Source organism: Heterocephalus glaber, unplaced genomic scaffold (genome assembly GCF_053883595.1).
Source record: "Heterocephalus glaber isolate CG9 unplaced genomic scaffold, H.glaber_assembly_v1.0 deba00000071, whole genome shotgun sequence".
NCBI classification, from domain to species: domain Eukaryota; kingdom Metazoa; phylum Chordata; class Mammalia; order Rodentia; family Bathyergidae; genus Heterocephalus; species Heterocephalus glaber.
Window position 1 is genome coordinate 12413595 of NW_028258137.1, and position 25924 is coordinate 12439518.

Below are 25924 nucleotides of genomic sequence, written 5' to 3' on the forward strand. Positions count from 1 at the left end.
AAATTTTTCCTACTCTTAAAAAAAAAACCCAAATGTAGTCACCTAGCTAATATTGACCTAATAGGAAAATGAGTCACATAACAAAGGTATAGGGAAAGAACAAAAGCTTTCTTGGAAAGGGATGCATCCAAATGTTTTGGTCACTCACCTACACATCTGATGCCTTTCCCAGCTCACTGGACCTGGTGGTGTGTGATTACAGTATAGTCTGAAGCTGCTGTTTCTCTCTAGGGAGGTCTGCAGGCCTGGCTCTTTAGATTCCTCTCCAGCTACAATCTTTGTGTGTCTCATCTTCTGTGCTGACTTCCTCAAGGACTCAATCCCTCTCTGTCTTTTAATTTCTAACTTAGCTGTCTATAATACTGGCACCCCCTTTTGCAGATGAGAAAACTGTCTTGCCCAAGTGCACACAGAACAGTGAGTTGCAGAGCCAGAGTACAAATTTTTGTTGAACTCCAAAGCTTTTAACCACTTCTTTACTGTGCTGGTGATATAACTTGGTTATAAATCTTGCAAAAAATTACTTTTAGCCTGGGATTTAGCTCAGTGGTTCTGCCACCTGCCTCGCAAGTACAAGGTCCCGAGTTCGATCCCCAGTACCAAAAACAAACAAAAAAATTATTTTTATATGTAAAAAAGGATCCTACACAAAGAGCAAAAGCATCCCATACAAATAAAAGATCAAGATCAAGTTCAAAAGCCAGTAAAAAAAAAAAATTACTTGATTTAACTATCCAGTTCCAGCAGGTCACTAGCAGTAATCTAAATATTTGTTGTGCACTTAATATATAGTGGGTAATGACCTAAGCTTTTCATTACCACAAAAACTTTATGAGTTATTGTTATTGTCTTTAAAAAAAAACCCTTCTGCAATACTAAGGATCAAACCTAGTGTTTACATGCATGCTAGGTAAGTACTCCAGAGCCTAGCTACATTCCCAGGCCCCCAAAACAAGGATTTAAAAAGCTTGACTTATCTTAGGGATGTGTATTCCTCATCTATTTTTATTAACCAAATATGTGATGACTATGTCTTAGTCCCTGAGGGTCGACATTTTCTTTTTTTGAGGGGGTGGGGTACCGGAGGTTGAACTCTGGACCATTGCGCTTATGAAGCAGGCTGCGGCACCACTGAGCTAAATCCCCGGCCCAGGATCAACATTTTAAAGAGCAGATACTACCCTGCCCTCATGGAGTTTCCAATTACAGAAACACATTCTGCAGCAAGTGACAAAGCTACATACACAAGGGGGCCCTCTGCTGGAGGCTAGCGCTAGTCGTTGCTGCAACCCAGGTCTGAACGCATGCGCAAAGCCCTGTTTCAACGCCTCAGTTGATTGGCTGGCAGGAACCGGCTTCCAGGCTTTAGCCAATGACGCTTGGGCTTGGCTTAGACAAAAAGAGGCGGTTGAGGTAGTGTAACCGCCATGCTGAGCAGCGATGGCTGGGGCTGCCGGGAGTTTCCGAGGCCGACCCTGGGGACAATTTCCACTCGCCCTGGCGGTGGGCAGTGTGAGTATATGTCGGAGTAGAAACAGACCCAGTTTTTCACATTTAGACATTTTCCCCACCTCTGCCTCTAGGAGAAGGGGAAGGGAATAATGATACGTAGTGTTCATCAAGCCTTCGGCATAAGTTGGGCCCGGGCCTCAGGCCAGAGCCTTGTGGTCCTCCAGCGTTAAGGCCAGGTGGGAGTGAGTACTGCAGGCCAGATTCCAGTTTTTGTCAGCGGTCCCTAACCCTCCCCTCACCATGCCCCACGTTGGACACCAGGTTCGTTCTTATCTGGAGTCTCACATCGCTCATGGTAGCTGTTGGAGTGGATATAGGAGAGTGTAGAATCTTAGTACTTACTTTTGTTTTGGTTTTTACAACGCTGGGGATGGAACCCAGGGACTCTTCTTGCATGCCAGAGTTACATCCCCAGCTTTTTTTTGAGACAGGATCTTGCCAAATCCTGGGCTCGAATTTGTAATCCCTCTGCTTCAGCTTCCCACAGCATGTACTGAGATTATAGGCACTTGTCTTCACGCCCAAGCTTGGTGCTTATTTTTAAGTGGTTTTATTTTACTCGTTATTTGGCAGTACTGGGGATAGAACCTAGGGCTTTTGCACAGAGCTACATTTGAGCCCCATCCCTACCTTTTTTTAATTGCTGGGCTTGAATTTGCAGTCCTTCTATCTCAGTCTTCCAGAGTGCTAGGATTACAGGCATGTGCCACCAACACCAGGCTTCTTTAATAGGAAAAGCAACACAAGCTAATAGTTTGTACAGGAGGAATAAGCACCAAATTCTGGACAGTTCTTGTCTCTTGAGAGACAAGTAAGTATAGAGAAGGCTTCAACTGAAGTGCTTTTGGTGCTAGGGATCTAAACCAGGACCTGGCGCGTGCTAAGCAAGTAGTGGCTACCATTTAGCTACATCCCCAACCCTCCTTTTTTTTTTTTTTTCCCCCTAGATAGGATTTTGCTGTGTAGTTCAGAGTGCCCTTGAACTCACCATGTAGCCCAGGCTGGCCTCAAACTCTCAGTGATCCTCCTGCCTCAGCCTCCAGAATGCTGGGATTTACAGACATGAGTTACCATGCCTAGCTCCCCAGCCCTCCTTTCAATCATGTTTTATTTCTTAAACCTAGATATTTGTTGGGGCCAGGGATTTAGCTCAGTGGTTCCACCACCTGGCTTGCAAGTGTAAGGTCCTAAGTTTGATCCTCAGTACCAAAAAACAAAACCCCTAGGTATTTGTTATATCTCCATTCTTTTTTGCCTGAAACCCAGTTTTATTTTTTATTTTTTTATTAATACATTTTATTTTTTCCTAGCCCCTCTCAAGTCCCCTCCCCTTCCTATGTACAAAAGCTTTGTTTCCATTTTTCCTTCTATTGAAATTCAATTTTAAAAGGCAAATGAACACATGGAAAATAATTTCAGAGGATAGAACGTACACATCAATAAGGAAGTTTTCTATCCTAGCCTAGAGCCTGTCACCCCAGAAGCATCCTCTAATATCAGTTTCTTTTATTCTTAGTAGTATCTCTGTTTGTAATAATAATTACACTCATGTTGGGGAATTGGTACATATGCATTTTCCCTCCTTTATTCCTCCTTCCATGCATTTTCTTTTTTCTTTTCTTTCTTTTTTTGTACCAGGGATCGAACTCGGGACTTTGCGCGGCGGAACCACTGAGCTAAATCCCCAATTGGATTTTTTTGTTTTGTTCTTTGTACAAGTTGTGTATAATTGTGTATAATCCTGCACCTCCTATGATTTAATTCTTTGTTAAACTTGTTTTGAAAAAAGAAATCTTTAACCTCCTTTAACCATGTGAAACAACGTAAGTTCTCCGGGAAATTTTTCTTACGGTTGCCTCTGACTTGAGTGATGCTCCCAAGCTGTGTTTGCCTTTTTCTTTTTTGCATATGCACATCTGCCCACCATCACTTGAGATTAAATTGTTGTAATGGAAAATTGGCAAAATAAGGATGTCAGGTTGCAGGAAATTGCCTGCCTTCTTTCTAGGGAAGTAATTCAGTTAGGTTAGAGGGAAAGCAAGTGTCTCAGTCCTTATTTTACATCTTCTAAAAGCCCGAAATATTTCCATTAAAAAATTTCTCCCAGTTAGTTACACAACCTTTACAGAGGAGAGCTGGGCTTCTAACCCAGGAGGGTGAATTCCAACAAAAGTCTTGTGTTCGATAATTAAGCTACTCTTGACAGTTCCCCCAGCAACCTTACCTATTCAGCTCCTGAAACTGCCTTACTCTTTCATGTCTCTGATGCTCTACCTGCAGCACGTTCGCCTAGCACATTTCTAAGTATTTTCAAAGCTAAATTTCTGGAACTTGCATGTCACATTGCCTGTAGTACTAAGGATGGAACTCAGGGCCTTCTCGCTGAGCTACATCCCTAGCTATCCTCTTCCTTTTTTCCCCTTAAATTTTAAAACAAGGTTCCAAGTTGCCCAGGATGAACTTGAACTTGGAGTCCTTCTGCCTTTGCCTCCCAGGGTGCTGGGGTTTACAGGTGTGTGCCACCATGCCCACCTAAGGTGGGACAAATCCTTAACTAAAGGGGCTGTTTCACAGGGCTGATGGCCAACATCCGGACTTTCTCAATCTGGAAAGCGAAATAACTCTTTATACATTTTGACCGTCTGTAATGGTTTGCTGTTTGATAATCAGTCTGTATGAGCGTCTTCTATGCCACCGTGCTGGGTGGGAACGTGATCTTGTTCTTTGGTTGGAGGATCAGTTGATCCGAGTTTAGGCAATGTCAGATAACTACCTCAGTCGGATAAGAGTATAGGGTATGGGCACAGGAGTGTGGGGAGGGGTTCTGAAGGCGACCCGAAGTGACAGCCCAAAGAGGGGGGGGGTGAGTGCCAAGTCTGACGTCACTGAGGCGCGCCGCTTCCGGTCTCCCGCGCGGTAGTAAATGAGTTCTCTCTCGGTGGGTGGGAACGGACGGGGCTTGCCGTGATCCCCTAGAGCCCACGATCGCCCCGCATCAGCAGGGAGTCCACCAGCGCCAGCGTCCCACCCGCGCCCGGGACCATGGCCACTGACTCATGGGCTCTAGCGGTGGACGAGCAAGAAGCGGCGGCTGAGTCGGTGAGTTGGCTTCACCTGTAGAAGGGCTGTGGGGGACTCGTTCTGGCCTGGGTCTGGTCCCTGCAAAAGGACGTTTTGGCTCAGGGATTGTGGGGCGGGGGAGGAATGGAATCTGGACCTTAAGCTGGCTGTATTTATCCGGCCACCTCCCAAGTTATATAAATGTGGGTGGATGCTCCCTTGGTTAAAGCACCCAGCCGCCTGCCTGTTTTCCTGTTTTCAGAATTGAGCATAGCTTACACTCAGGACCCTGGATTGTACAGTAATTCCCTTTTTAGGTGTCATTATCCACCCTCAGATGCAGGGCTTCTTGGGCTCAGGGAACCTTGTCTTATTCATATTTCTGTACTTTCTCCAGCTTGCTCTTAGCCCCGCATAACTTTGTTCTTTTTTTCTAAGCCTGATACATTGTAAAGAAGATGTGAATTAAATATTAGTATGCAGAATAAATTTCCTCCACCTCAACATTCTAAATTCTGGTAAGGCTTTGGACCTATTTCAGTTAATACTTCTCCAGAACTCATACAATTATCTTTTTTTTTTTTTTTTTTACAAGATTTTTCTTTATTAGAAAAAAAGTGGGGGGATATGTACCTGAAAAGAAATAAAGTAAAGTTTTAAGTAATTTAAAAAAGTTTAAATTTCATTTTTAACACAGAAACAAGTTAATGATCTAAATATGTTTAAATATCCCTTCAGGTAAATCTGTTAAAGGAAAATCCAAAACATTTGATGCTCTGAAATTGGTACTTCAATATTAATTAATTACAGTATAAAAATATGAAGTTCTTGCATTATAACTTTAAATTGTTAAATTCTAAAACTTACAGAGCTATGATTTTAAGGGCAGTATACATACCACTGGATTAATACTAGTTAAGCATTCATGTTTCACCTATTTAAATGTCTAAGCTGAATTATAATCTCATTACAAAAAAGTTTTTTCTTACCAAACCTACCAAAATAAAATATTGGTAACATCAAGTTCCCGTGATACTTACACATGGCACTGAAGGCAAGGAACAGATTTCCTTCCTCTGAGGACTTTTAGTTGTCTATTTTGTAAAATGCTTTCTGCTTCTTGTGGGGTCTAACAATTAACTAATCTACTGAAGATACTGAATTAAGGCAAATCTAAAACATCACCCAGATGCAACAAACTTGGCGTTAGTTAAGAGTGGCCATGGGCCGGGGATTTAGCTCGGTGGTTTCGCCGCCTACTGTGCAAGCACAAGGACCCGAGTTCGATCCCTGGTACCAAAAAGAAGAATATGCTTTTTAACAAAAAAACTGAGGAGAGCCAGGGATTTAGCTCGGTGTCACTGTGCCTGCCTGGCAAGTGCAAGGTCCTGAGTTTGATCCCCAGTACCAAAAAAAAAATACTGACAAAGAGAAAAGTTTATTCTGGCCCACAACTTTTTTGCGGGGGAGATCGAACTCAGAAACTTGTACTTGCCAGGCAGGCATGGTACCACTGAGCTAAATCCCCACCCTCCCAACTTTCTTATTTTTTTAATAGTTGATAGTTATGAATGAAAGTTATGAAGCTAGGTGTGGTGGTGCAGAACTTCCTGTAATCACAGCCCTTGGGAATCACAAAATAGGATCATACAATATGTAGTATTTTGAAAAGTCTAGCTTCTTTCACTAGTATAACACATTTGAAGTTCAACTGCATTGTTGGATGTATTAGATGTGTGTGTGATACTAGGTAGTACTTGGGAGACTGGGGCAGGAAGATCATAAGCCACCTTAGGCAGTTTAGTGAGGCCCTGTCTCAAAAATAAAAAAGAGCTGGGGATATCGCTCACTGATAGACACCCCGGAGTTTGATCCCCAGCACTACAAAACAAAACAAAAAATCTTATTATTGAATGTCTTTTTATGGTTAAATATTAAAATGCTTTATACTTCATTTATACCTCAATTTATACCCCTCAGCCCTGTTATATATTTTAGGTATTAATTATTACCATAGAAATAAGAACTAGCTTCTCTCCTGTAAATACTGCCAATAAATCAGTCGGTCTGCATATCTCTATTTCTCCTCCTTCCTTTCCTGTCTCTGTCTCTCCTTCTCTTCCTTATAAAATCTGTTACTTGGAAGTTCAGTTGGTAAGAACAAAATGTATTTTGGTAACCTAACATTTCTTTAAATTGCCCTGTCTCTCTCCCTGTCCTCCTCCCTCTCTCTCTCCAGCCCTGGGGATTGAACCCAGAAACCCAGGGCCCCACACAGTTAGGCAACTACTGTGTCACTGAGCTACATCCCCAGGCCTGTCTTCTAAAAATTCTAGACTTAAACTAGGTTCCTTGGCAGGATGTGGGGGAGCTGGTTTAGCAATGACTAAAATGCATTGAAGCCAGATGTGGTGGCACATGCACTCTGAGAAGCTGAGGCTAGAGGGTTACAAGTCGGAGCCCTACCTGCTTAGCAAGACCTGTCCCAAAATGAAAAGTAAAGGGATAGGGGTGCAGCTCAGTGTTAGAGCGCTTGCTTAATATGCATGAGACCCTGGGTTTAATCCCCAATACTGCAAAATAAATAAGTAAAATAATAAAAAGAAGATGTAGGTCACTGCAGAAGCCCTGGGTTCAATCCCCAGTACAAATAATTAAATGCATGTATTGAGCATCTGTTATATCTCATGCACTGTGCTGATGGCTTCATAGTTAACAAGACTTCTTGCTAGGTGTGGTGGCACACATCTGTACTCTGGAGGCTGAGGCTGGAGGATAGCTTTCAGTTTGAGGCCAGCCTGAACTACATAGCAAGACCCTGTCTCAAAAAACAAAACAAAACAGGGCTGGGGATTTAGCTCACTGGCGCTGCACCTGACTCGAAAGGGGAAGGTCCTGAGTTTGGTCCCCAGTACAGAAAACAAAACAAAACAGTTTTGTACCCTTCAGAATTAATCAAGGATTTTTTTTTTTGGTACCGGGGATCGAACTCAGGTCCTTGCGCTTGCGCAGCAGGCGGCGAAACCACTGAGCTAAATCCCCGATCAAATGAAGGATTTTTATGTCTTTATGATTTCCTTTTTGCCATTTTCCTTTCTGGTTGTCGTTCCAGTATGTCCTCCCTCTGTTTCCCTCTACCCAAATCAGTACAGGCCAGAACAAGAAACTTTGTTCCAGTGTCCACGAGTACAAGTGGGGCTCCTTCATTCCCAACTAACCACCTGTGGCGGCCAGCTTTCCTGTTGCTGGGACAAAGTACCTGACACCCACAGCATAGAATGGGAGAGGTTTAATCTGGCTCACACGAGAGGTTTCAGCCCATGATTGCCAGGATCCAAGGCAGGAAATCATGGCAGAAGAGGGAGGGAGCAACATTGCTCACTTCCTGGCTTCGGGGAAGAAGAGCACCAGCTGGAAATGCACCCTCCAAAGGCAGCCCTGCCCGAGACCCACCTCCCACTCTGTCTCCCTAACAGCACATTCCGCCGTGAGCATCCCTGTGTTTTCCACCCATGAGGACAGTGCCTCCATGATCCCGCGAACCTCTCCAGGAGTCTCTTAACCCAGTCAGGATGGACATGGCAGTGCACAGCAGTAATCCAGGCCCTGCACTCGGAGAGGCTGAGGCAGGAGTATCACAACTTCAAGCCCAGCCTGGATGACTTAGCAAGATCCTGTGTCAAAATAAAGAAGTGTGGGGGGGGGTGAGGTGGCTAGAGATGTAGCTCAGTGTGAAGGCTCTGGGATCAATCCCCACTGTGACAAAAATAGGCAAATAAAAATTAAAATTTTTTTTTAATTTTTGTCTCTCCATCTTTCCTCTTTCACTCTTGGACTTGGAGGAAACAGATTTGAGCCTAAAGACCATAAAGAATTTGGTGATAGTTTAAGAAATAACCATTTCTCTGTAATCCTAGCACTCGGAAAGCTGAGGCAGGAGGATCTTTGCAAGTTTGAGGCCAACTTGGGGTACACAGTGAGTTCAAGACCAGCCTGAACTACATAGTGCGACCTTGTCAAATAAAATAAAATAAAATAACCATTTCTCTGTGTATGGTGATGCATGCCTGTAATCCCAGAACTCAGGAGGCTAAGGCAGGAGGATCACCATGAGTTTGAGGCCAGCCTGAATTGGAGAACCTGTCTCCAAAAAAAAAGGAAAGAAAAGAAATAACCACTTCATTGTGGTGGTGTTTCTTGTACTCTTTCCCAGATGATGATGTAGGCCCCACTTCATATTACAGAATTAGTACACTTGTTTGTACTAGATCCAAGTAGAACTATCCCCTATCCTTAAGGTATTTACATTCTAAATGGAGAGATAAGTCTGGCTAGGATATACCTGAATTTACAGTGTTTGACAAAGTCCTAATGATTTTTTCATTGAAATGTTCTTTGATTTGCCTCTTCCTTTCTAGTCCCACCTCAGACTGGTGGGTATTTTGATTATACAGTGTGCCTTATGCTTTTAAGATTTTAGTTAAAATGTTGGACAACCAGTAGTAGGCTACTTGAATCTGCCAGGCCTGTCAGCATCCCGCAGTGCTTTGGCTCGAACATATCCTGCAGCATAACTGAGACCAACCCACACATGCTTTGAGTTGTAGGCTTTCCTACTTGGGTCTCCGTCTAAAATGAGACTGCACTGGCCAGTGTCTCTTTAGATTTCCTCTTGTTTGGACCTGCAAGGATATGCCAGTGAATCTTTGTAATTGGGGTGTTATGCAGAGTCACAAATTATAATTCTACAAATTATAATTAGGAAGTATAGATTTTGAGCTCCTTGTAATCATCTTTCCCCTACTGCTGCATTTATAGGAAATTTTTATTCTCATTCAGATACGCAATAAGCAGCTGGATATGGTGGCATATGCCTGTATCCCAGTACTTGGGAAGTTGAGGCAGGAGGATTACTTCAAATTCAAGGGCAGCCTGGTGTACATAGTGAGCTCAAGACCAGCCTGAGTTATATAATGAGATCCTGCCTCAAGAAGAAAAAAAGGACCCAGGATTTAGCTCAGTGGTTCCAGCGCCTGCCTCACAAGCGCAAGGTCCCGAGTTGGATCCCCAGTACCAAAAAAAAAGAAGAAAAAAATATTAAGCAAAAGGAACCCAGTAGAACCACCTATTGAGTGAGGCATTGCTAATGAATATACCTAATGAGTAGATTTTAAGAATGGCTTTCTTCAGGCTGTGGATTTAGCTCAGTGGCACCGCCCCTGCCTTGCAAGTATCAGGTCCTGAGTTTGATTCCCAGTACCGGGGAAAAAAAAAAGAATGGCTCTTTTCTTGCCTACTTTCGTTAGGGTGGCTGTGTTGATTGAAAATATTTTAAGTGATTTTCCTGATACTTAACCCCTCCCTTTACCATATTCTCCATTTAGTTGAGCAACTTGCATCTAAAGGAAGAGAAAATCAAACCAGATGCCAATGGTGAGTAACTAAGTTAGTGTGGTAACAAATGTGATTTCCTTTTAGTACTGTATTTTTGTTTTAGCATATCAATTACCTGGGGGGAAAATTGTATTTTTACTAGGCAGGTCTAGCAGATACTGACATTTGTTTGACTTGGGAATCAGTCAACTCGATGTTTGACCAAGTATGTTCTGTATAAGTATGAAGATACCAAAAGGCATATCAGTTATTATAAGTTTATTACTTATCATAGGTGTACTGCCAAGGATTACTTGTTGGTCTTTTATTTTTTTATTTTTTTTTCTTTTTGGTACTGGGGATTGAACTCAGAACCTTGGGCTTGCGAGCCAGACGGCAGAACCACTGAGCTAAATCTCCAGCCTCTAACTTGTTGCTCTTTTAAAAACTGCTCTTCAGGGCCTGGGATTTAGCTCAGTGGTTTTGCTGCCTGCTGCGCAAGCGCAAGGACCCGAGTTCTATCACCGGTACCAAAAAATAAATAAAAACTGCTCTTCACGGGCTGGGGATTTAGCTCAGTGGTTCTGTTGCCTACCTCATAAGCACAAGGTCCCAAGTTCGATCCCTGGTACCAAAAAACCCCCAAACAAAAACCTGTTTTTCAGTTTGGGATTAAGTAGATAAAGTGTGAACAACCTAATTATTTACCTGTTCTAATCATTCTGAACTCCTCTGTCCAAAATATAATGGGCAGTGGCATTGCGCCTTCCCTGCAAGCGCAGGGTCCTGAGTTCAATCCTCAGTACCAAAAAAACCCTCATATAAATAATAAATAATAAATAATGGGTTGGGGGCAGAGACCCAGTGGTGGAGCACATGCCTAGCGTGTGCAAGACCCTTGGTCCAATCCCTAGCAGCTCAAAAAAAAAAAATCTCAATAAATGGGCAATGTAACATTTATATTACTCTGAATTCACTTAATCTTTTTCTGAACACTTTTGTATGACTACCTTATATGACTCTATATTTGTTAACCAACTGTGTAAAGCACAGATTTTTTTTTTTTTTTTTTTGGTACTGGGGATCGAACTTGGGTCCTTGTGCTTCCGCAGCAGGCAGTGAAACCACTGAGCTAAATCCCCGGCCCTAAAGCACAGATTTTAATGACATTATTATGTTCCATATTGAGAGAACATGGTTTGCACAGATATCCTTCTATTAAGCATGAAGGTGGTTTCATGGCTATTGTAATTATGTGTCTATACTATTGCAGAAATATTGATGCTATGAGGGAAACAATCGTTAGTTTTTGAGACAGGATAAGGGGACCTGGAATTGAATATAAGCAACCATGTTTTAAAACTTCATTTAAGGACAGCTGGGCATGGTGGTGCATGCCTGTAATCCCAGCGCTCAGAAGGATCTACACAAATTCCAGGCCAGCCTGAACGGCATAGCAAGACCCTGTCTTTTTTTGGGTTTTTTTTGGTACCGGGGATCGAACTCTGGTCCTTGCCCTAGTGCAGCAGTCAGCAAAACCACTGAGCTAAATCCCCGGCCCTAACAAGACCCTGTCTTAAAAAATCAACAACACTCGGGCGCCTGCCTTGCAAGTGCAAGGTCCCGAGTTCGATCTCTGGTACCAAAAAAAAACAACAAAAAAACAACAACAACACTGCCTCAAAAGCAGAAGGACCCAAGTTTGATCCCCAGTACCAAACAAACAAACAATCAACAACAGCAAAACCCTTTATCAGTGGCTTGGTTTCCTCCTTTATTTATTTATTTATTTTTTTGGTACCAGGGATCGAACTCGGGTCCTTCTGCTTTCGAGGCAGGTGGTGGAACCACTGAGCTAAATCCCCGGCCCTCCTCCTTTATTTTTTTGCCCTTCAGGGCTTTATGTTTCTACAGTCCTAGAATTTGAATTGTCTCCATTATTGTGTGGGGAATGTGATCTTGACTAATGACTGGTTTGTATCTGATCAAGGTGCTGTTGTCAAGACCAATGCTAATGAAGAGAAGACAGATGAAGAAGAGAAAGGTAACAGCCTTAAAGCTATATAAATGAGGTTCTACCTTCTAAGAAGCTTGGTTATTATAGGCTTCATTTTTTTACCAAATTTGGCTCCTCTTTAGTTTGAGTTCCAGCATTAGATTTTTCAACTTAAATAATCAATAGGGGCCAGGGATTTAGCTCAGTGGCACCTCACCTGCCTTGAAAGCACAAGGTCCTGAGTTCAATCCCCGGTACCAAAAAAAAAAATCAATAGAGGGGATTCTAGTGGTTTACATTTTAGAGAAATTTTATGTAGAACCACTGATGAACTTCAGCAGTAGCATGAAATATTCCCTGGCTGATTATCTTGTACAGGCATTATAAAAGAATTTTTAACTGGGTGTGGGGGTGCACACCCTGTGTTCCAAGGACTTTTCGATATCGATCCTTGGTACCAAAAAATGAAAAAAAGAAAAAAGAAAGCCTATTAAAGTACATGTTATTACTTGAACTATCAATGGTAGCTAAATTCAAAAGACCGCATGGTGGGGGCCGGGGATTTAGCTCAGTGGTTCTTCTGCCTGCCTCTCAAGCGCAAGGTCCTGAGTTTGATCCCCGGTACAAAAAAGACTGCATGGTGGATTTTATGGAAGTTTAAAAGTCTTTGCTCTATTTTTCCCAACAGAGGACAGAGCTGCCCAGTCTTTACTCAACAAGCTGATCAGAAGCAACCTTGTGGATAACACAAACCAAGTGGAAGTGTTGCAGCGGGACCCCAGCTCCCCTCTCTACTCCGTGAAGTCTTTTGAAGAGCTCCACCTGTGAGTATTTACTTTCTGATTCTCCCTTTTGCATTAGATAGAGATGCTCGACCTGTCATATTTTTTCATACAGCAGAACATTTTTAGCTAACATGAGGTTAATAAATGGATTTAGCTGCTTTGGGCTTTCCAGTAAAATTTTAGGTAATCTACCTCACCCCAGAAAGAATGGCTGCTATCAAGAAATCAACCAATAACAAATGCTGGTGGGGGTGTGGGGAGAAAGGAACCCTTCTCCATTGTTGGTGGGAGTGCAGACCGGTGCAACCACTATGGACATCAGTATGGAAATACCTCAAACAACTAGGACTAGAGGTCCCATTTGACCCAGCTATTCCCCTGCTGGGTATCTTCCCCAAAGAATTAAAAGAATCATACCACAGTGATATATGTGCACCTATGTTTATAGCGGCACAGTTTGTAATAGCTAAAGGTTGGAAAGAGCCCAAGTACCCATCAACTGGAAACTGGATAAAGAAGTTTTTTTTATATAAATGGAGTACTACTCAGCCATAAAGAATGAGAAACTAGTGACATTTATAGCTAAATGGTTGCATATTGAGGCCATACTCATAAGTGGAATAAATAGGACACACATGTAAATACTGAATAGTTTCTCTAGTGTGAGAAACTGAAAGTGTAAATAAGAATTAAAATGATTAAAACAAATAATTGATAATTTGAAATAGGAAGAAAAGGTCCAAAGCGGTAGGGGTGGTTTGAGGGGAAGGGGGAAGGAAAGGAGGGAAAGGAAAAACTATAAGAAAGGAAAAAAATGGAAACAAAGTCTATGTAAATAGGAAAGGATCGAGGTGGTGAAGGGCGCACAGGTAATGGGGAAAAAATAAGAACCAAGATACATCATGTACAGGTACAAACACCCAATGATAAATATAAATGTATTGTTTACCTAAAATGTACCAATAAAAGAATTTAAGGAAAAATTAGGTAATCTGTAAAGGCTTTTGCTGTATTCACACATTATGTTCAACTCAGTTATTGTTATTTACAAACTGTCTAACACTGAAAAAGAGAAAAAAAAATCTCCCAGATGGGCTGGGGATTTAGCTCAGTGCCACCAAGCCTGCCTTGCAAGCACAAGGTCCTGAGTTCGATCCCTGGTACCAAAAAAAAAAAAATCTCCCAGATGATTTTGACATTCATTAATCAAAGAGACTGACTTTCATTAATGGTTTTTCTAGAAAACCACAGCTTCTCCAGGGAGTCTATGCCATGGGTTTCAACCGTCCATCCAAAATACAAGAGAACGCATTGCCTTTGATGCTTGCTGAACCGTATGTATCCTGATACAACTCTATTCCATTGTTCTGTTTTTCTTTTTCTTTCTTTCCTTCTTTCTTTCTTCCTTTCTTTTTTTTTTTAATTTTTTTTTGGTACCGGGGATGGAACTCAGGACCTTACACTTGCAAGACAGGTGGTGAAACTACTGAGCTAAATCCCCAGGCCCTCTTTCCTCCTTTCTTTATTTTTTGAGACAGGGTCTCACTTTGTAGTGCAGGCCAGCCTTGAACTATGTAGCCCAGACTGGCCTTGAACTCAAGGTGATCCTCCTGCCTCAGCTGCCTGAGTGCTGGGATTACAGGCATGTGCCACCATGCCCAGCATTTTTCCATTTTTAAAAGATTTTATTCTCTTTAATTTATTTTTTTGGTACCAGGGATCAAACTCGGGACCTTGGATTTGCGAGGCAGGTGACTGTACCACTGAGCTAAATCCCCAGCCCTAAAAGCTTTCATTTTATTTTAATTTTTTTTCTTTTTTTTTTTTGGTACCGGGGATTGAACTTGGGTCCTTGTGCTTGTACAGTAGGCGGTGAAACCACTGAGCTAAATCCCTGGCCCAAAGCTTTTATTTTAAACTTCCTTTTTTGTGTGTGATACTTGAGACTAAATCCAGAGCCTTGCACATGCTAGGCAAGTACTCTATTGCTGAGCTGCATCCCCAGTTGCAAACTTTTTTTAATCCTGTCTCATCCTCCTGAGTAGCTAGATTAACTTTTTTTTTTAATCCTGCTTCATCCTCCTGAGTAGCTAGATTATGGGACTATGCCACCATAGCTGTCTGTTCTTCATTTGTATCAACTGAAAACTCACTGACATTTAAGCTTCTAAACAGTTTATTTTCCTGCGCAGTTCACAGAATTTAATTGCCCAGTCTCAATCTGGTACTGGCAAAACAGCTGCCTTTGTGTTGGCCATGCTAAGCCAAGTAGAACCTGCAAACAGATACCCCCAGGTAAGGACTTGGTGAATTTGGGTTTCTTGTTAACAAATACCTAGACAAAGAATTCCATTGATGGCTTAAAATTCAAGCTTTTACTGGTTTTTCATTTGCTAGAGCTGAAGCACCGATGGTATGGTGGTAATAAAAATCTTACTCCACTTTTCCATGGTTTGCCAGTTCTGGGATACTGCTCACAGGCACAACTTTTTCACTTGCAGGAAAAGCCTCCATCTGCAGCTGTCATCCATGAGAAAGTTGTCAGAACTTTCCGAGTACCTGAAAAGGAACACCATCTCCATTTGGAATTTCAGATCCATGCTTGTGGGTGGGTTTTTGTGCTTCAGTGGCCCGTAGTTGTTTTCAAAGGTTTTCACCCTTCCAGAGTTCTGAACCCTAAGGATTCTAGTTTACAGTTCTGCAGCTGCTAGGATCAAATGTTATAACTTCAATTACATATTCTTTCCTTCAGCCTCAGATGGAAAAGTGACTGGGTTCTAATGGGAATGAACCTTGGTGAGAGATTTTTGTCTTGAACTCTTGTTCTGCACTCTTTCCCTACCAGTGTCTGTGCCTCTCCCCGACGTATGAGCTCGCTCTGCAAACAGGAAAAGTGATTGAACAGATGGGTAAATTTTACCCTGAATTGAAGCTGGCTTATGCTGTTCGAGGCAATAAATGTGAGTATGACTATGTGATACTGAATCACAAACCCATCGGTATCATTTCTTCTTGGGATGAAAAATTTCAAAGCATACCCATTATTTAAAATAGTACAATGAAGCCACATAGTGGCACAATCTATAATCCCAGCACTCTGGAAGGTGGAGGGAGGAGGATCATAATTTTGAAGCCAACCTGAGGAACTTACCAAGGCCCTTTTGAAAATAAAAAAAGAGCTGGGGATGTAGCTTGGTGGTGGATGCGCTTGGCTTAAACTGAACACTGTTGAGTTCAGTTACCACAAATACATACATACACATGCATACATACAAGCAAGCCAGGTGTGGTGGAGCACACCTGTATAACCTCTCTGGGAGCGTGAGGCAAGAGGATCACAAGTATAAGTCCAGCCTGGGCAATTTAGCAGCTTACTGAATCCTCATCTCAAACCCTAAAAAATATGGCTAGTCATGTAGCTAAGTGCCACATACGCACACCAAAAAAATTTTTTTCATGTTTTTATTGTTTATGTCTTTACTATATATTTTCATCATTTTTATCCTAAGCGCTCTCTTATCTTCCTCCAAAATAGTAATCCAAACAAAAACATTAGCTTAAGACGGGTGTGATGTTGCACACCTGTAATCTCAGGACTCGGAGGTAGAGCCAGAAGAGAGTGACTTTGAGCCAACACTGGCAACTTAGTGACTTAGACCCTGTCTCAAAATAAAAAATTAAAAAAGGTTAGGGATATAGCTCAGTGCAAAGGCTGTAGGTTCCATCCTCAGTTTTCAAAAAGAAAAAAAAATTAGCATTAAATACATAGTACCTCAGAGGAGAATGCTGGCTTTGCCTTGGAAACACCGCCAGCAAACATCTCATCTCCACAGTGGAAAGAGGTCAGAAGATCAGTGAGCAGATTGTCATCGGCACCCCCGGGACCGTCCTGGACTGGTGCTCCAAGCTCAAGTTCGTTGACCCCAAGAAGATCAAGGTGTTTGTGCTGGATGAAGCCGACGTGATGATAGCTACTCAGGGCCACCAGGATCAGAGCATCCGCATTCAGAGGTAGGAGCTCAGGCCGGGAGGAGCTGCCAAGGCCTCCTACTTCTGTGGGGTTCTTTCCTCTGGTCTGTGCAGCAGCGTTGCCCTGCGGGTCATTTGCACATCGGCTCTGAGCATACTGCCAGCCTGGGCTGTGAACGGAGACCTGGGAGCCTGTGCCGCCCCTGTGCCTCCTCCCCCTCCCCGGAGTCTCTGGCCCCGTGGCAGCCTGCTGTGGTTAGAGCCCATCTGAGCCGGGGAGACCGTGCTTCAGATCTTCTGCTGACACCCGGGGCCTTACAGGATGCTGCCCAGGAACTGCCAGATGCTGCTTTTCTCTGCTACCTTCGAAGACTCTGTGTGGCAGTTTGCCCAGAAAGTGGTCCCAGACCCCAACATCATCAAACTGAAGCGCGAGGAGGAGACCCTGGACACCATCAAGCAGTATTACGTCCTGTGCAGCAACAGAGATGAGAAGTTCCAGGCTCTGTGCAACCTCTATGGGGCCATCACCATCGCTCAGGCCATGATTTTCTGCCATGTGAGTAGCAGCGGGGCCTGCAGCGGCTGCCCATCCCCTCCCAGCCAGCCCCACCGCCTGCTTAGGAGGACCAGATTCCACTGTGTGAAAATGAGAATCACGTCCACCTCCCCCACATGGTCTCAGGTTCTTGAGTTTTAAGGGGACGACTTTGTGATGAGCCAGGCCTTCTGTGATCCCTCTTCTTAGAAGTTGCTTGGAAAAAACCCCTAAATAACACCCAGTGAAATAATTTTTTTTTTCCATGAAGTTTATTGGTACGTTGTAGGTATAAAATGGTTACATTCATCATTGGGATCTTGTACCTTTATGATGTATCTTCATTCTTATTTTTTCCCCATTTCCTTGCCCTCCCTTCACCCCCTCCACCCTTTCCTATTTACAGAGACTTTGTTTCCATTTTTTCCTTTTCTCATATTATTTTCTTTTCCCTCTCTCCTTTCCCCTACTCTTCCCACTTCCCCTACTCCTTTAGACCTTTTCTTCCTATTTCACATCATCAGTTATACCATTTGAACCTTATTTACACTTTTAGTTTTTCACACCAGAGAAACTCTTTGGTATTTACACACGTGTGTAGTGAAATAATTTTTAAACATTAAGGATATGGACTATTGAGACACGCAGATCTTTGGCTCAATGCACAATCTTTCTAGAGGAAAAAGTAGGAGGAGTTAATTCATCCAAACAAATCATGTGGCTGAAATTCTGTGTGAAATTTGAATGCTAACTGCTCACTGAATGAATCGGGGGCTTGTGTTTTAACCGTGAAAAGCCATGTTTTGGTGGGATCTGCGCTTGGCTTTGGTATAGATCTTCATTGAAAAGAATTCTCTTGGCTTCAGACCCGCAAAACAGCTAGTTGGCTGGCGGCAGAGCTCTCGAAAGAAGGCCACCAGGTGGCTCTGCTGAGTGGCGAGATGATGGTGGAGCAGAGGGCTGCAGTGATTGAGCGCTTCCGCGAGGGCAAAGAGAAGGTTCTGGTGACCACCAATGTGTGCGCCCGAGGTGAGCAGAGACAACCCTGGTCTGCCTGGCTCGGGGTCCCAGGCCCCAGTGGCGAGAGGAATCCTCATATCCAGGACACTCGGTGCCCTCTGGGTCGGCTGCAGTGGCTCCCCATCCCGTGTAACGGAAGCCAGGAGCCCTGTCCTGGTGAAAGGCGGTGCTGAGGCTCTGCCTGCCTGAGAAAGGCCCTGCTCCCCGCTCCGGGCAGCATCATGGGTTCCGCTGTCTGCAGAGATGCTTTCTGGTTTTGCGCGCTTGTTGCACCTGCCAGAGTCTGCTCTCTTCCTCCAGCTGTGCCACAGGCCTGTGTGTGCCGTCCTGTGCCCACAACCCAGAGGTCCCAGCCTCCTCTTCCACCCAGAGTGGGGGTGTGGGTGATGGGGACGTCGCCTCTCGCCCTGACTCGGTTCCGCACCCGACCCTTTCTGCAGGTATTGATGTTGAGCAAGTGTCTGTGGTCATCAACTTTGATCTCCCTGTGGACAAGGACAGGAACCCGGACAACGAGACCTACCTGCACCGGATCGGGCGCACCGGCCGCTTTGGCAAGAGGGGCCTGGCCGTGAACATGGTGGACAGCAAGCACAGCATGAACATCCTCAACAGGATCCAGGAGCATTTTAGTGAGTCCCGGGCCACCTCTGCCTGCTGCCCTTTTCAGAGGAACAGGTGGGGAAAGGAGGGTTTTCCTGTGGCCCCGAGAGGGACCACCGTCTTTGTGCCTGCCCCTTCCTCTCGTCCCCCCCACCTTCTGGGGAGCACCTGTGGGGCCTTCACCTGGTGGCCTGGCTGGGGGGCCTGGGGCGCTGAGTGTCAGTGCCAGTGACCTCCCCTCCAGGCCTTTGTGGTTAGACGAAGGATCCCTGTGACCCAGGGAGTGGTGTCCCAAGGCTAGGTGGGGCCTTCTGTCTCCTGTCTCCCTGCCGCTGTCCCTTTCGGGGCGACTGGAGCTGCGTTTTCACGGCAAGCCCGTGCTGGTCTCTTTCCCCCAGATAAGAAGATAGAAAGATTGGACACAGATGATTTGGATGAGATTGAGAAAATAGCCAACTGAGAAGCTCCCCAGTCCCTGGTGCCGCCCTCGTCCCGTCACCGCCCTTCACGGAGTCCAGGGCTGCTCTGCCCGAGCCTCGACGGTTACCACAGACGAAGACACGAGGAAGACACTGCCTACCTCATTAAATTATGTTTGGACTTGACCAAAATTTGTGAAAATGATGGGGAATGGTAGGTTAATTGTTTATACCACTAGAGGATTAGGTGTGAATACACAAAATTTACTTTTTGGACATTTTGTCTGTCTTTGGCCAGCATTTTCTCCACAATATGCTAATCTAGATGCTGTAGCTGATTACCTGTCCAACATCCCTTGTAACAATCCCTGCTTCTCTGGCTGAGAGTGTGCAAGGCAGCCTTCAGCACATGTGGAAGTGACAGAGTAGAGGTGAAAAGAACACAGGGAGAAGCTCCAAGTAGGATATGTTTGGAAGCAGAGTCATTTTGTCTGGAGGATGGCAGGAGGCAACAGAGCAGCCCTGTGAACTTCTGCTTTGGACTTGATATGGAACAGAGTATTGCCAGCCCTCTGTTCATAGCCCATACCAGGAAGGGATTTGCTGTGATGGACCAAAATGCCAACTTTGGAAACTTTGTATGCAGGTTTGTGTCTCCGGACTGTGACTCGTTCTTTTCAGCAGATACAATCTGTTCAGTGTACATTTTATTATTGATGGGTCTTTGCCTTTTGCTTAAGTAAGTTCTATGGAGTAGGCATCTTGAGAATGAGTAGTAGCCCAGGACTGCACCAAAACCTGGTTTCACAGGCACTTGGAGTGTCCTTTTCATATTTCTCAGATCACCTTGACCTATAGTATCCTCAAGCAACTAGACAGTGATCTGAGGTTTGAATTCTCAGTGAAAATTGAAGGTTCATTTCTAGTGGCTAGTCTCAAGGCAACTCCACATGTGGCCAACAGTAGGCATAAGTTTTTGCTTTGCTTCCAGATCACACACAAGGCAGTTTTTGTCACAGCTGGGGGATGATTACAGATATTTGGCATCTTGATTGTAAAAGGATTCTGAAAATCTGTGTTTACAGTGCCTGGAATATAAGCAGGTGCGATTAGGGACTACAGCCACTTATCTGTCCAAGACAAGAGGCATCACCAAGGCCCTCGGTCCATCCTTACTTGGCCTTCATGTATGAAATATACCAGAGCAAACGTTAGAAGTGGACACTTTTCCATACGTGGTCAAGGCTGTTGGTATCCCCAGAGGGACAGATCAAAGATGAGATGAAACTCATTTGCAAGAGTAGTCTGAAAGGGCTGGGGATTTAGCTCAGTGGTTTTGCTGCCTGCTGTGCAAGCCCAAGGACCCAAGTTCAATCCCCGGTACCAAAAAAAAAAAAATGAGTAGTCTAAAATCCCACCCCAAAGGAGTTCTCACCTCTTTGGCCTTGATACAGTAGACCTGGAAGAGGAATTTTACTTTTTGTGTGTGTTTTTTTTTTTTTGCAGTGCTAGGATCGAATCCAGGGCCTTGCACGTGCTAGGAGAGTACTCTACCACTGAGCTCTATCTCCAGCCATGGAAGAGGTTTTATGTGATGAGAACTACTCAAATTCCAGATTTTTCTCTTAGACATTTTTGTGTTTTAAGATCAGATCTGTCACCTGGGAAGGGAAGTGGCCAATGTCAACTTCCAGGTGGTTTCCTCAATCTGACATTATGAAGAAGGAGACTGTCAATTCTGCCACTTTCCCCCAGTGGGTATTGGACTATAGATAGTGTTTTCTCAGTGTTTCTGGTCAACTTTGACCCATCTTGGGAGTCTTGTAAGAAGAGAAGAAATTTAGTGCTCTCCTGAAGTCCTGTGAAGCAACTGTGAAATAACTAAAAACATGGCCAGTGTTTAAAGAAGCATATAGATGGCCCACTAGACTGCAGTCTGACTACACTCCTCCCAGCAAACATAACTCATCTACTGTTGTGGCCCTAAGTCAGAAGGAAAATGGTAAGGGATGTGCAGCCAACTCTTCAATAGAAGTAGAAGTGTGTATCAGCAGCTCTTAATCTAGGATCTTGAACCTCTAGAAAGTCACTGGATAGGCTTCATCTACAAGGTATAGTGGGCCAGGGATTCAGCTCAGGGATGCCACACCTGCCTCGCAAGCAAAAGGTCCTGAGTTTAATCCCCGGTACCAAAAAAACCCCAAAAAACTTGGTGTAGTACAAGGTATATGCATGTGTTTAAATTTAAAGGTATTTTCTAGATGAGACTCCCAAAGGGTTATCCATCTTTTAAAAACATGAAGGCCTAATGGTGTGGACGCCTCTGGAAAGTCTCTCCAATGTCACTGTGAACAATATTCCCTCACAGTCCATATTCATTCCAGTGCCTGTCTCCTAGGGCTCAATGGTCTAGTTGCTTCTGTGACCTCGTGCAGCCTAGAGACATCAGTGATGTAAAAATATGCTGTTTGGTGAGCTTTGGTCCCCAGGGATTTTAGTCATTCATTCATTTATATACATCTGCAAACTGATAAATTGCACTCTAGAACAGAGAAACTCAGGAAATTTTTGGTCCAGTGGAAAACTTTGGATATGTTTATTATCCACAAACTTTTGGATTTTATTGGGTTTTTTTAAGTATCATTCATTGGCAGTATGCATAAGAACTAATTGTTGATGTATTTTTTATTGATTTTAACTATGAAGGATTCATGTTACTAAGACGTCATTTCTGAGTATAAGGAAGTGGCAGTATGTTTTTTGTTTCCAGTATTAGTAATAAGTGAAGAGTAAACATGTTATTCCTTTGTTTCAGTTGTTGCTTCAATTTGAGTAGCTATGAAATCTCCATAGGCCAAGGGCCCTGGTCAGTTGCCAGAGGGCTATTTACATTCCCTTTTTCTGCTGGTAAATGAGAGGATGTGAGATAACTATTCAGGAAGCTGATGCCAGTAATACAAAGTCCTGTATTCTGTTGAGTCATAGGAAAAGAGTAGAAACGGGGCTTGGACTTAAGTCTTCTTCCTATGTTGTTTACATCTCTTGTTTCTTATTTTACCTGTAGGCTATTTCATATAAAGCACCATTGATATCAGAAGATAAGTATTTCTTTTTTTTCTTTTAGAAGATAAGTATTTCTGAGGTTAGAGGAGGTTTTATGAAGGAATGCAGTTTGCAAATAACAAAAAAGAAGGATTCTCAGTGACAAAGAGTGCCCCAGGCAGGAGAAAAGAATCGTAAGAGGAAAGGAAGTTCACTAGGATAAAGGAAGTACACTGGAGGGGTACTAAGGAGGGTAGCCTGGCCTTGTGGGCAGAGGCTCAGAAAGGAAAGAAAATGATGATTAATGATCACAGTTAAATTATTTTTTGATAAATTTTATTTAATCCCATTCCTGCTTCAAGCCCCCTCCCATCCGTATGTACAAAAGCTTTGTTTCCATTTTTTACTTCTATTCAAATTATATTTTGATTGGGCTGGGGATTTAGCTCAGTGGTTCTGTTGCCTGCCTTGCAAGTACAAGGTCCCAAGTTCCATCCCCGGTACCAAAAAAAAACCAAATTATATTTTGATTACCTATTAGAATGTTTAAATGGTATCTCAGTCTCTTTGTGCTCCTATAACAAAGTACCTGTGACTGGGTAATTTATAAAGAACAAATTTCTCACAGTTCTAGAGGCTGGGAAATCCAAGCAGCTGCAAGGCTGATGTCTGGGAAGAGCTGTTCTCTGAACCCGATATGGCACCTTGCTGTTACATTCTCCATAGGGGAGCACTACTGTGTCCTCCTGTGCAGAAGGGATGGAAGGGCAAGTGAGCCCTCCCTCAGCCTTGAGCCCTTTTATAAGGATGTAATTCAGGGGCCGAGTGTGGTGGCGCATGCCTGTGCTCCTAGCTCTCAGGAGGCTGAGGCAGTAGGATCCTCATGAGTTCAAGGTCAACCTGGGCTACGTAGTGAGTCCAGGCCAGCCTGGGCTATATAATGAGACCTGTCTCAAAAAAAAAAAAAAAAAGAAAAGAAAAGATGCTAGTTCCTTTTAGCCCTTCCCGAAGACCATATTTCTTTTTTTGGTACCAGGGATTGAACTTGGGACCTTGCAGTTTCGAGGCAGGGGCTGGAACCACTGAGCTAAATCCCTGGCAAGACCATATTCCTTAATACTGTAGTACTGGAGATTAAATTTCAACATGAATTTTAGAGGGGGCATCATCATCCAAATCATACCAAGTGGTACTTGGAATCAGTAATCTTTCATAGGTTTTTACACAAAAAGGAAGTGATAAAATTAGTTTGGGGGGAAAAATGGTGTAGCATATAGCCAGGATATTGGATACAGTGGCAGTAGGAAAGGCTGCAGCTGGGAAATCAGATTTCCTTGCATCAGTCCTATCACACAGCCAGTGCTGAAATGTTGATGGTTGTACTGAGAACATAGAAAAGGGAATGCACTTAAGGAATTGAAGAGTAGTAGGCTTTTACACCTTCATGTTATTCCCAAAAGGATTTGTGGCTCTTAAAAATTACCTTTTCTCTCCAGCAACGCCCCCCAAAGAAATTATTTTCACTGTACATAATAATTCTGAGAACCCCACACAAGGAAGGTGTGGAAAGAACAGATGGCATTAGGGTTGAATCTCATACACTTAGTGTGTAAAATGTCAGGCCTGTGACTTTTATAAAAGTACTCTCTGGGTGTGGTGATGCATACCTATAATCCCAGCACTTGGGAGGCTGAGGCAGGATTGCCATGAGTTCCAGGCCAGCCTGGGCTACACTGTGAATTCAAGGCCAGTCAACTACATAGTGAGACCCTGTCTCAAACAAAAAGGGACTGACCCCTCCTTTAGTAACAACCCCAAGGTATAGATTTCAGGGACCCTCCAGGTCTCCTGTGGGCTTGGAATAGACAATAGATTCTTGGAAACTTGTTGCATTTTTACATGAATTTGCTTTTCTGTTTGAGAATAAATGTTCCTTATTTTGTTGCCTGACTCCTATTGCATCATCTCCTAAAAATAACACTGGAGGTGAGGGCCTCTTGAGAAACTGCTAAAAGACTTCCCGGCCTTGCTTATTTGAATGAGAGACTAGGCTTCGTCAGAGCAGGTTCGAACATCTAGTGTGAAGTCAGAGGCCGGGTGAGGTGGTGGATGCTTCTCCTTCCCTTAGCAACTGCTCTGGCATTAATATTCAGCAGGACTGGGGCCTGCTCCATAGTTGGGCCAGACATGAAATAGGAGCAGGAGATGGGGAAAAGGGTGTGAAGCCTGACAGTGGTAGCTGGCTGGCCTGTCAGCTGTCAGGTGAGATATCCCTTCTGCCCTAGCCCTATCTCCTGGTCAGAGGAAGGGTAGGGGTGAGGGATCAGACCTTTTTGTTATGCAGCCCTTTAACCCACACCTATGCCACCTTTTGCCAAAGTCGGAGAGGGGTGTCTAGACAGAACTTCCCTGGAAGACTACACATTTTCTAACTGTTGTCACATCCTCATCCATATGACTCCAGGATCCTTGGAATTCCCAGTTGGAGAACAGCCAAATGGTTGTGGGTTCTTACCTTGTCCCTAAGAGTAAACTTCTCTCTTTTTTTGGTATCAGAGATCAAACTCCGGACCTTGTGCTTGCAAGGCAGGTGCCGGAACCACTGAGCTAAATCCCCGACCCCAAGAGTAAACTCTCACTGCGTACACCAAAGGACAGCTCAGCCCTTGGTCAGGTTGTATGGCCAAGTGTGCCAGGTTTATTATGCTCTGGTCTATTTAATTTCCTCTCAGACATAAGTAGCTACTTTTGATTCCAGGTTTAACAACAAAGTCCCAATGTTGAGGATTGTTTTGTAATTTCTAAAAGATTAGGCCACAGAGACATGTTCTATAATCTGATTTCATAACGTTTAACATCAATGGAGACAACTTCAGAAAAACCTCCAATGCCTCTAGCCCCATGGATGATCCCTCCCCCCAACTCCCCTTCCTCTCCTCTCCTGGTAGTGGGGATTGAACCCAGGTGTTATCAACCACTGAGCTACATGCTCAGCTTTTTCTAAATTTTTTGAAGATAGGAGTTTACTAAATTGCCCAGCCTGGACTTCACCTTGTGACACCCCCTGCTTCTCCTCCCCAGTACCTGGGATTACACCCAGGCCCGTGGATCTTTCTGGTTAACTGCCCACACTCCAAATGACCATTTCCATACTCACCTCAATCTTCCAACCCAGTATCCCTCAGGTGTCAGCAAATAATCTCCCTGTTCCAAGAAATCAGTCAACATAAGGAAATTCCCTCAAGTGTCTACTACCAGACTTCCCTCCATTAGGCAACCATCCTTAGCTTTTCCTCCTATTCCAATGGGAGATGTAGCTCTATAATCTGACTTTCTCTACCAGTCCACCAAATTCCCTCCCCTGGCTTTTATTTTTTATTTTTGGTACCGGGGATTGAACTCGGGTCCTTGCGCTTGTGCAGCAGGCAGCGAAAACACTGAGCTAAAACCCTAGCCCCTCCCCTGGCTTTTAAAGGCTCCATTCATTGTCCCTTCATATTTTCAACCTTGTCCACTCTATTACCTCTTCATCAATATTTTAACATTTTCATATCTGATGACTAAAATTCTACTGTCCCTCTATTCACCTTCTATCCTCATATTTCTT

The 25924-nt window shown here is 43.7% G+C and overlaps 1 protein-coding gene across 3 annotated transcripts; it reads left to right on the top strand.

Moving 5' to 3' along the window:
* The first annotated feature begins 1410 nt into the window (after positions 1–1410).
* Positions 1411–24261, top strand: Ddx19b (DEAD-box helicase 19B). 3 transcript variants are annotated; one of them, XM_021256710.2, is made up of 13 exons: positions 4405–4611; positions 5011–5090; positions 9957–10005; positions 11936–11989; positions 12630–12765; positions 13968–14060; positions 14919–15021; positions 15572–15686; positions 16560–16737; positions 17017–17254; positions 18100–18262; positions 18694–18885; positions 19255–24261. In XM_021256710.2, exons 6-13 carry the CDS (start codon positions 13999–14001, stop codon positions 19314–19316), a joined length of 1113 nt encoding a protein of 370 aa, XP_021112369.1. In that variant the 5' UTR covers positions 4405–4611; positions 5011–5090; positions 9957–10005; positions 11936–11989; positions 12630–12765; positions 13968–13998; the 3' UTR covers positions 19317–24261. The 3 variants fall into 3 exon arrangements, with proteins under 3 accessions (XP_021112368.1, XP_004842930.1, XP_021112369.1); XM_021256709.2 differs by lacking the exons at positions 4405–4611; positions 5011–5090 and adding an exon at positions 1411–1512; XM_004842873.3 differs by lacking the exon at positions 5011–5090 and having other exon boundaries at positions 4402–4611.
* The last annotated feature ends 1663 nt before the right edge of the window (positions 24262–25924 follow it).